Source organism: Pezoporus occidentalis, unplaced genomic scaffold (assembly GCF_034315485.1).
Source record: "Pezoporus occidentalis ecotype Australia unplaced genomic scaffold, CSIRO_AGI_Poc_V1 ctg213, whole genome shotgun sequence".
NCBI lineage: Eukaryota > Metazoa > Chordata > Aves > Psittaciformes > Psittacidae > Pezoporus > Pezoporus occidentalis.
Window position 1 is genome coordinate 900,316 of NW_026913997.1, and position 10,924 is coordinate 911,239.

General features: G+C 46.2%; 1 protein-coding gene across 1 annotated transcript; it reads right to left on the reverse strand.

Annotated features, from left to right (window-relative positions):
- Positions 1 to 697: 697 nt before the first annotated feature.
- Positions 698 to 10,846, reverse strand: HSPD1 (heat shock protein family D (Hsp60) member 1). The gene is made up of 12 exons (XM_062619688.1): positions 10,690 to 10,846; positions 9,889 to 10,064; positions 6,833 to 7,085; positions 6,192 to 6,274; positions 5,429 to 5,524; positions 4,918 to 5,011; positions 4,366 to 4,534; positions 3,916 to 4,015; positions 2,782 to 3,027; positions 2,294 to 2,468; positions 1,613 to 1,791; positions 698 to 1,522 (listed from the first exon to the last, which is right to left on the reverse strand). Exons 2-12 carry the CDS (start codon positions 10,060 to 10,062, stop codon positions 1,370 to 1,372), a joined length of 1,722 nt encoding a protein of 573 aa, XP_062475672.1. The 5' UTR covers positions 10,063 to 10,064; positions 10,690 to 10,846; the 3' UTR covers positions 698 to 1,369.
- Positions 10,847 to 10,924: the final 78 nt, after the last annotated feature.

A 10,924-nucleotide genomic window follows, 5' to 3' on the forward strand; every position in this document is an offset into this window, starting at 1 on the left:
GTAAGTGAATAAGGTCTGAACAGGTTTTAAAAGCTAGCTGCTGCTTTGCATTACCCAGTTTCTTTACGAAGATTAGGTGATGCTTCTGGTCCTTTCTCCAGTGTCTGGAATCCATGTGGCTACTAGAGACTGGTGTATTAAATGACATGGAAGGTATCTTTCAGGACAGCCAGCCCCAGAGCAGTTTCAGACCACTTTTCCAGAAAGAGCAATTGACATTTCACACATCCTATCTGTGAAGGATAGCTCTTACTGAAGGTAGGAAGCTGGACTGAGAGGTCAGTTTTATAGCACTGAGAAGTGATGGTGGTTGCCGAGACAATGAGAGACGAACAAGTTTGGAAAGCAGAAATGACTTTACACATCCATGTTAAAAGCTGTGGCAGGTCGGCATGTGGCAAACAAAGCCATGACATAAGGGAAAGCAGCATCTAGTGCAAAGTCATTCAAACTAAATCCTTGAGCCAATTACCAGGAAGCTGAAAGACGACACTGAAGGGCTCAAGGCAGGAGATAACCACGTATTACACTTCAGCAAGAGAAGTATTTAAAAACCCACAGCGCTTTCTTAGCAAAGAGGACTTACCTGTTTCATATCCTCAGGGCACTTTTCCTCCCCAGCTATGCAGTGGACCGCCCATTCCAGCACCCCAAACAAGCAGTACAGACAGGGCAAAATAAAGTCAGTGCACGGGCCTGATTTTCAGAGCGTAGTTTAATATTTCAAAGAACTGCAGTAAGATATTTCTTACCAAAAGTAAAGTCGCTTGTAGTTCTGAGAAACATTCTGGACAAAGGAATGTTTCCTGGAGGGAAAGGCCCTGTCAGCTTTCTAGTAAAATCTGAGAAGCAGCAGCAAGGGTTTACGGTTCTCCTGTGACTATGGCTTTGGGTGCAGATGAATAAGGTGATACAGTTTGTAACTTTTGAGCAGCTTGTTTTATTACAGAAAGGTCACATAACTGTGTATTTGCCTACTTCGTACACAATTCTCTAGTCTCACGCACAGTGGCTTCCAAGTTCTTCCTAGTACTGGCAAGCACCAATAAATTCCAAAACAGGATATCAAGTGCCTTAATTAAGTTTCAATCAGGACCATGGCAGATGGATCTTGCACCCAGTTATCAGGAATGTACAAATGTCTTTATTCAAAAAATACAAAATAAATTATCTGTAGGCATGGACAATGACTGTAAACAATTACATGTGTGTTAAATGAAATCCAGTAACTGATGGTTACAGTGATTCTTTTCAACACCAGCCTCACTGCAGTCACTATCCACCCTCCCGCCCTGACAGCTCAAGTTCTTGAAATCAGAACTGTCAAGTCTTTGACAGCCCAGCTCATGATGCATCCCCATCCCAGGAATTAGAACATGCCCCCTCCCATTCCTCCACCCATCCCACCCATTCCTCCCATCGCCGGCTCCTTTTCTTCTTTCGGCATCTCAGTGACCACTGCTTCTGCCGTCGATAAGAGAGACGCAACACCTGCAGCGTCCATCAGAGCAGTTCTCACGACCTGAAAATAGGAAAGAAATAACTTCATCCCTGCTGCCAGCACATGAGGTGGGAGGAAGGAAAGCTGAGAATCAAGACTGGTTTAGGTTACCTTTGTGGGGTCTATGATTCCTTTTTCTACCATATTTACAAAGTCCCCGAGCATTGCATCGTATCCAACTTCTGAGGGACTCTGCAGGATTTTTTCAACTATTAGCGAGCCTTCAACACCCGCATTCTTTGCAATTGTCATTGCTGGGATTCTCAGTGTTCTCTTTATGATTTCAATGCCTGTAAGAAAAAGGATGTTTACAATTACGTGCTACGTATGCTGCTCCTACTGCCAAGGCGTGCCCTCGTGTGCTGGAAAATCAATACATGCAGAACCCTCTGAGCAAGAACATGAGCCGTTTATTATCTGCTACTTGACACTTATCAATACATGGCATCTTTGCAGGATATTCACACGTATTTTTGGTCCTGGAACACGGCATAGAGCCCTTTCCCATCTGCTTTGCCACGCAATCTCTTAAGTGTTCTTAGATTTTATATCCACTTGCAGTGGTGCCAGTCAAATCAATTCTTCCATTAATGGTTTGCAGTTCTCTGCAGGGACTACTGCTGCTTTGTTTTTACTGGTTCCTCCACACCCAAAGCAAGGATGCAGCAAAGCTCCTTCCTACTTCCTATCTGCTTCTAAAGATATAAATTCAATGAAAGCAACCCATCCTTAAGTCTTGCAATGCCTCAGGACAGGAGAATGTCTGTTCTTAACACCTCCAACCACACTTACCAATTTTCTGATCTTCATTAGCTGGAGCTAAAGCATCTAATGCTGGAATGCAGCGAAGCAACGCACAGCCACCGCCCGGAACAATGCCTTCCTCCACAGCTGCACGGGTCGCATTCAGGGCATCAGTAACTCTGTCCTTCTTCTCATTCACTTCAACATCACTGGTGCCACCAACCTGCATGCAGCAAACCACACATCAATGTCCACACTCTTGGCCTGGCTGGGGGAGTACCGCTGCACAGAACTAAGTGGCACTGGAAAGGACCAGACAGCAAACCCCTGCTCTCCCCTGTACCTCAGCACCCTAAAAGCCAAAGTAATCAACTGCAGCTGTGTGTCTCAAGTTCTTAATACAGAATCATAGCACTGTAAATGTAGTCAAAGTGCTTATCCCAACCAGCTGCCAAGATTGCACGACCCCCACAGAGTTGTAACTTGCACTGGCAATGGAGGACTGATGCCCTTTCCCAGTGAGTTTAACTTCTCACCTTCAATACTGCTACTCCATCAGAGAGTTTGGCCAACCGCTCGTTCAGTTTCTCTTTTTCGTATTCGCTTGTGGTAACTTCCAGCTGTTCAATGATTTCCTGAATGCGTTTTTCAATTTGAGCCTTTTCGCCCTTCCCCTTTAGGAGCATGGTATCATCCTTTGTCACAATGACCTCTCCAACTTTACCAAAGTCATGAGGCTGAATATCTTCCACATTTAGGGTCAAACCCTCTTCTCCAAATACCTGAAACAAATTATGTGAAAGGTTGGAATTCCCAGCTCCTCCATACATGCATTTTTCACTCAGAAACACATACAGCAGGCTAACAATGCAAAACAATCACACCACTGCAACAAAACTCTTCCCTTCTGCTAACAGAGTTCAAGCATGTGGGTACCTCACAAACTGGCCCTCAGAACAGGGAGCTGCCCCCATCCTATTCATGACTGACTCATGTAACACACCAATTCCAAGTGCTTGGAGAGTGGAGCCGTGTTAGAGTCCTGCCTTTCAGAAGTTACGGATATTGGCACTAAACCGACTCTCGACTACAACTTGTTGGCTTGTTACTTTGTGCCCCTCTTCCTGACATTAACAATTAAGCTTAAACATTAAGTTTTAATTCAGCAACTACCTTTGGATCCCAGTATCATGCTATGAAGTGTATATAAGGAAAATACAGTGTAAAGGGACATTAATCAGCCCATCAACTATTTGCAAAGTTAGACAGATATCCCACACATGTGAAAGAACTGTATTTGCCATACTTGAGTCTGGGCAATTGTGAGACCATCAGTTTTATATCAAGAAAGTTTTGCTATTTCTAGGCAATTTCCATGAAGTTCCTCCACCCCCTTAACAACGTAAACATTGCAAGTAAGTTGTGTGTAACTTCAGCCAGTTAAAAACACCTATTGGTCATGGCTGGCCAGGGCTGTACTGCACAGCAGTTACCAGTAACTGCATTAAAAAAAAAAGATTGAAACATTAGAGCTACTGCTACATTCCTGAAAGAAGAGGACACTGTGTCCTCTAAGACAAGCCATGGACCTAAAAATAGACATTCCTTTCCTCCTTAAATACCATTAGCATTTCTTTGAGCACAAAGCCAGTTAAAACATCATTACTTACAGCACCACCAGTAGCAATTGCCATATCCTTAAGCTGGTTTTTCCTGTTGTCTCCAAAACCCGGTGCCTTTACAGCAACAACCTGAAGACCAACCTTCAGTCTGAAGAGAAGAATTCCGAGAGCAACACTTCACATGTGTTCAGAACAAGTCTAATTACTAAACCAAACGATTTCAGCACAGCTCTAGCAAGCAAACAGAGGCCTTCATGAACTCAGCTGGTTTTGCTCAAAAAGGTGGTCTGGAAACAAGCAAAGCTGTGTCCGGACTGATGCAAAGTATGGCTGTGGGCAAAAGCTGCTGCTCCTTTGGTACTGGTAAGAGACCAGACCACAGCACTGCACCACAGCAAATTCAAACGACATGCTTTTGTACATGTTCCCTTAGAAGGATGGATATGCAAAAAAACAAAACACCCTTATTTGTCCCAAAGAATGGATTTTAAGCCTTACCTGTTTAACACTAGAGTGCTGAGGGCTTCTCCATCAACATCTTCAGCAATGATGACCAAAGGTTTGCGGTTAGCATTGGCAATTTCAAGAGCAGGGACTATGGACTGTACACTGGAGATTTTCTTTTCACTGATTAAAACATAAGCATCCTGGAATTCACATTTCTGGCCTGCAGAAACAACATGCAGTAACTGAAAAATCCCATTGTAAAAATGTATCAAGCATTCTCTTAGGCTGAAAGAGTTACTTTGGAGCAACTGTTGCACTTCACAAGAGCACTGATTCATCCAGGAGTCCAGTTTCAATTGTGCATTGCTCTGGGATGTCGCAGAGCCAGCTCAATGTCAGCACCAGCACTGTCCACACTCAGCAGAGAAAAAAAAACACCTCAAGAGTCCAACCTCTTACCAAGAGTTAAGAGTTTCTGATGAGGAAGGACCCCTGTTCCATTTGCTGTTATACACAGTGTAACAGACTACAGAGCCTTTGCAACAGTTACTCTTGCAAGTTCCAAATAAAGATAAGGTACCTGACACCTTAATATTAACTTACCTTTGGTTGTATTAATAAAATATGGCGAGATGTAGCCTCTGTCAAATTTCATACCCTCAATGATTTCCAATTCATCATTTAGAGTTTTTCCATCCTGTTTAGATGCAAGAAAGTCTATGTTAAAGATCCTTTATTTACAACACAGGCACAAGCATAGTTTTAGGATACTATGCACCACAGAATGAAAGGCTCTGCACATCAGTTTTAGGATCATAAAATGGTTTGTGTTGGATAGGACCTTACAATCATCTAGTTCCAAACCCCCTGCCATGGGGCAGGGACACCTCACGCTAAACCACGTCACCAAAGGCTCTGTCCAACTCGGCCTTGAACACTGCCCGGAATGGTAAGAATGAACAGTGATCAAATCCTGATCTAAATGATCTGGAGAGGAAGGAACTACAGCAGGATACTATCTGAGCAGCAGCAACTATATCACATGGCACAATGTCTCCTAAGTGGAAAGGAGACAGTTGCTTTGCACTTGGTCCATATGTTGGCTGGTTCTTACCTTGACAGTGATCACACCCTTTCGACCAACTTTTTTCATTGCATCGGAGATTATATTCCCAACTTCCTGATCTCCATTTGCTGATATTGTGGCAACCTGAAACAGAAAGCCATTTCATCTCATTTCCCAAAGCAAGTGGTTTGTTTCCCTACTACAAAGAAAATCAGAACAACCTGTTTCAATTTTCCCATTTCCTGACAGCATGGGACAGGCTGCTGCTGCAGGACACCCCCACAGGACACAACACCACTTGTATGAGAACTTGTGGCTTTTGACCCTGCACTGGGCTCACACAGGCTATCCCAATCCACAGCCATGGGGAGAAGAAATAAGCCACAAGGGCCAACACATCTAGTGCCTGAGACCCAGCTGGGCACCGGGCACCCACCTCAACCTGAGCCTCTCCAGCAGATCTGCCACCCCCTGTAAGTCTACATCCATCTCCCATCCATAACCATATCTGTGGTCTCATCACTTCTTCCCAAGTAAGACAATTAAAGACATTCTGGAATGAAACTTGAAGAAAGCTATCCAACTTCTAGCAATGTAAGTGAAGGCAGAACACTGGGAATTTTAAGTAACTCAAGAAAATAAACCCATTACCATGAAGACCATTCAATCAAATGTACTCTGAACCTTGCTATATGAAGAAAAATACCATCAGATCTGCACACCCTAACTCCATTAAACCTGAACTCACAAAACATGTTTTGGAGAACAGCTATATAAACTTGGTTTAAGTATTTTATTGATTGACTTTAACCTGTGCAATTTCTTCTGGAGTTGTAACAGGTTTGGACAGCTTCTTCAGTTCAGCTATGACAGCATCAACTGCAAGCATCACCCCTAAAGATGAACAGAACATTTGTGAGTGAATAAACCAGGGTACACAGCACAGAAACAAGCCAACATAACCTACCCCCTAGCAGTTTAACTTTTAAGCCAAAGTCCACATTGCAAAACAGATCAAGTCTGCACATTCAAAAGCAAGTGGCTGGCAGTTCTAGTTCTGTATATATTGTCATTTGTACACATAATGATGATGTTTTGGAATTAGTGGGACATACTTTCCATTATGACTGAAATTCATGATGACTTTATTTACACAGCACCAGTAAATTTATATATTTCTCAAATTAATTAAATGCAGAAATGGCTTCACCTGGAGTTTACCTGTAACAAGTTAAACAACTGCATATAAAATGGTAAAGAGATTAGGAAAATAAAGAACAGTTCAGAGTAAGTTAACAGAAACAAGGGGCTTCTCTACACGTTGTTCTTCATATAAAGCTTCATGTGGGTCACCAAAAACAACATGACTTATTCAGGAGGCCAGTCAAATGTAGGATATGAAAAGCCAACAAAACAGGGCTTAAACACTAAAAAGAAGGGAAAGAAACTCACCCCTCCTGATTTCTACTGGATTAGCACCTTTGCTGATCTTCTCAAAGCCTTCCTTGGCAATGGCACGTGCAAGTACCGTTGCAGTAGTGGTACCATCTCCCGCTTCTTCATTTGTGTTGTTGGCAACATCTTGAACTAACTTGGCTCCAATATTTTTGTACTTGTCTTTTAAGTCAATTGCTTTTGCTACTGTCACACCGTCTTTTGTCACTTTGGGACTTCCCCAGCTCTGTTCAATAATAACTGTTCTTCCCTGGGGGCACAAAGAACAAGTATTAAATTAAAGGCACATGATCCACAGCATACGACTAAGAGTTCAGCTCAAGATCCTTCTGAACAGCCACAGCAGAACAGAATCACCCTAAAGCACAAAGCTTTCAGCTGCAGCTTTTTTTCCAAGCAGACACTAACAAGGTGCTGCAGAACTGGAAAACAGCTCCAAGGTTTTATACTCCATTCCCCAGCCATAATGCCCACAGGCCTGGAAGTCTGCAGTTAAACTAAGCCTGGCCTTACAGAAAAAAAAATAATTGGAGACATTCCCTTTAACAATGATATTTTCACCTAAAATCAAAATATATCAACATAATTAACTGAATTTGCAGAATTTCCATTGCATCACAATAAAAAGTCTACGTGATTGAGAAACACTAATAGAAAGCTCAATTCATTGCACATTCACAGGGTTGGGGGAGAAGCAGGCACTTACAAACCTCATTAGCGATTAGCAAAGGGAACTGAGAACACTTAACAAATCTGTTAGTGTGTTGCAATAACTTCTCAAGCACTGCAAGCTAACAAGCCTTTCTTCTCCCAGCCCACACTTGCACTCAGCTGAAAGGCTGGACTATCTTATGCAGCACCTACAGGCACAGTTAATACAGGAAACTATGGACCATTCAGTGAACACAGGACAGTGGCAGATGCATCTGCACAAGAGGACTGCTTGTTCCCAGATGAATTCAATAGCTTCAACAGCTGCCCCGATCAACCGCATTCCACTCTGAGCTGGAGGGGCAGCAATGGAGGAGCCACCCCTTTATCCAGCACTGCCCTGAGACTATCCAGCAACCCTGACACCCGGAGCTGTCAGCAGAGGGGAAGAGCAACTGCCCTCGCTCAGCACCACGGCTCCCCGATGATCCTGCAGCACAAGTTCCCTCTCACAGCCCTGCCTCGGAGCTGACTGTGCTGGCTCGTGCCCAGGAACTGCCACAGCCCATCACACACCAGCGCGCCTCGGGCCCCAAGCACAGCGCGCGTCACGTGCTGAGCCAGCCAGCTAAAGCCTCCGCGCAGTGCCGCTGCCGCTGTGTGTGTGCCCTCGGCTCCTCCCTAGCACAGAGCCCACCCACAGCTGCCTCACGGACTGAACCAGCTCTGGACTCCTGCCATGCACGAGGCCGCGCTGCTTCTGAGGTACAGCTAGCCCCAGAAGCGGCTGAAGAAATGATAAGCTTCAGGCCTTGAACCTGTGAAAGCTTTACCTAATTCTAACTGTTACAACACTTACGCCAAAGTAATGCACCACCTGACTCCTTGCGGTCGTTTTATCTGAGATTCAGGAGGTGCAGGTCAGAGCGGTTCGAGAGGAAGAAAACTCTCTCCAGAGGATCCTGCTGTGGGTAAGCTCTGAATTTATTTTGCTTAATTTTATTCTGTATTTTGACACGGTCTCATTCCACATGTTTGCTTGATGTGGAGAACAGTACAACAAATCTTCTCGTATCCTATCGTATTAAGTGACTTACACTCAACAGACACCTTTTATCTGTGCTTCTGAAGCAAGAAGCCCCACCAGTAAACACACGTCCTGCATGGTCTTGCAGCTCATGAATCCAAGCATTTACATAAACTAGTCCTGATAAGGAACTCCGTATCAGCTGCAATACCAAAGGCTGTGTGAGACTGCAAACCACATTTGTTTCACTACAGAACAGTGCCAGAGGGAATTTTCCTCACCACAGTGATATTTCCTAAAAACGCTGGAAGCAGAATCAGCCACCTCAGCGCAATCCCTACATCTCACACATGCATGAGAACAGCCAAGTGAGAACACAGGAACAAAACCCCCACAAGGTTGCAGTAAGTTGCATCAGGAACTGCCCTGTAACCACTGGAGTGATGCTGAGGCATTCCAAGCCATCTGATCCACAAAAAAAAAGAGTTAAATTAGCCCACTGTGGCTAAACTTTGGTCCTTTATGGAAATCAGTCACAGCCTGCTGACATCACAGTCCCTTAACCTTCATCTGCTCAGCTTCTGGCATCTTTGCTTTGAATAAAGATAACAGAGCACCAAAAAAGTGCAACAAATACATGAATGAGTTTTATAGATGCCAAGCAGCCCTACAAAGAGCTAACATACATACACTGTTACGTGTACAGAGATCCCTGTGAGCCCAAAGAAAACTGGTGTCTTTCCCTTCTAAAGGGATTTCATTTCAAGCCTTACTGCACATTGCATGACGGTGCAGAATACAGCAGCCAGGCTTCCAAAGACCTAGATCTTACAGGGATCAGACACCGTGTCCTCTCCTGGAAGGCACAGGAACTAATGCCACTGCCATGGAACTTCACTTAAGCTGGTAACATTTACCAGCCAACTGAGAACTCAGCATTACCTTTCACCTAACAAGGTGAAAGTACTATTGAAAGTGATATAAACCCATAATGGATATTTATAAAATCACATGCTATTTCACCCATGTCAAGACACAGTTACCCACTGCCTTGCCACATGCTATCAGCTGAGCCAGGGCAACCTACAGTGCACATCCTCATAACCTTCACACTGCTTTAACAAATAAGCTGCCTCTCTCTCAGTGATCCAGTTAATTTTACTTGGTAGCCTTGAAAAGCACAGGCGCCACTGTCATTGCTCAGGTGACAAAAAGGAGAACATGGCTGCTTGCAGCAGTGTGCCCATACCCCACACCTCGTGGTACGCACCTGCGGGTGGTAATAATGCGGCTCTATCAAGCTAAAACAACTGCTTTCTACTGTGGTGCCTTCAACCAAGTCACAGCGTTAACATACAGTAAATTCTTCCCTTACCTTTGGCCCCATGGTGACTGCTACAGCATCCGCTAGAAGATCTACACCCTGAAGCATAAGAGCTCTAGCATCTGCTCCAAACTTAACATCTTTCGCATATGCTCGTGTTAGATGGGGGGCGAGTGCTCTGGACACTGGTCTTATCTGACGGAGGACTGTCGGTAAACGGAGCATGTCTAGAAGATTAAAACAAATACAGAACAAAATGTGCCCGTTATATTTCTGCACATCTACTTCTGGCATAAAAACGAGGAAAAAGCATTCACGAGGTAAAACAAGTGACCACGCGCTTTTAGCGCTCCTGCTGGTTCAAGTGGAGCCATGTATAAGTAACTAAGTTAACAGGGCTGGGGAGCCCCGATGCACCCACCGAGCAGCTTGCAGCAGCCCCAGCTGCCCCCCCCAGGCCTTGCCCACCGGCAGCACAAAACAGCAGGAGGGCCCCGCGGCGAGGCCTACGTCCCGCGCGGGCTCCCGAGTAAATGTAAAGGGCGGCGGGAGCGGGACCGGGCCCCGCGGGCCCCCGACCACATGGTCTGCTCCGTCAGGACACGAGCAGCAAGGTCAAGAGCCGCCCGCCCCCTGCCGCCAGCGCGGCCGCGCTGCAGCGCTAGGCCCCGCCGCACCGCCCCACACCAGCGCCTCGGCCCGCAGCCACGCCGCCGCGCACCCGGAGCAGGCCCAGCCACTCACCACGCGGGCAGCCCGTCCCCGAACGCTAACCCGTACCGCAAGGGGAACGGGCCGGGGGCAGCTCCCCCTCTCCGGGCAGGGCCGGACCGCGCCAGCCACCGCACTCACCTGGGGGCAGCGCGGGGAGAAGCAGCGGGCACCTCCACCGACCGGACCGGGAGCCGAGCGAGCGGATCTACGCGCAGGAACGGGAACGCGCCAAGCACTCACTACCTCTGCTCTGCCCCGCCCCGCGCCAGCCGCCGGCCCATGTGGGGCTCCGCACCGCCCGGCCCGGGAACCAGCATAGCCGTGCAAGCCCCGCCCCGCCGGGAGGAGCGCGGCCGCCACCGCGCCAAGGACC

Excerpts from the sequence above, each read along its gene's own strand:
- HSPD1 (XM_062619688.1), bottom strand. The coding sequence starts at position 10,062 with ATGCTCCGTTTACCGACAGTCCTCCGTCAGATAAGACCAGTGTCCAGA. Across the intron at positions 3,028-3,915 it reads CAATTGCTACTGGTGGTGCT|GTATTTGGAGAAGAGGGTTT; the intron begins GTAAGTAATGAT and ends AATTTGTTTCAG. Across the intron at positions 1,523-1,612 it reads GAATCATAGACCCCACAAAG|GTCGTGAGAACTGCTCTGAT; the intron begins GTAACCTAAACC and ends TCCTATTTTCAG.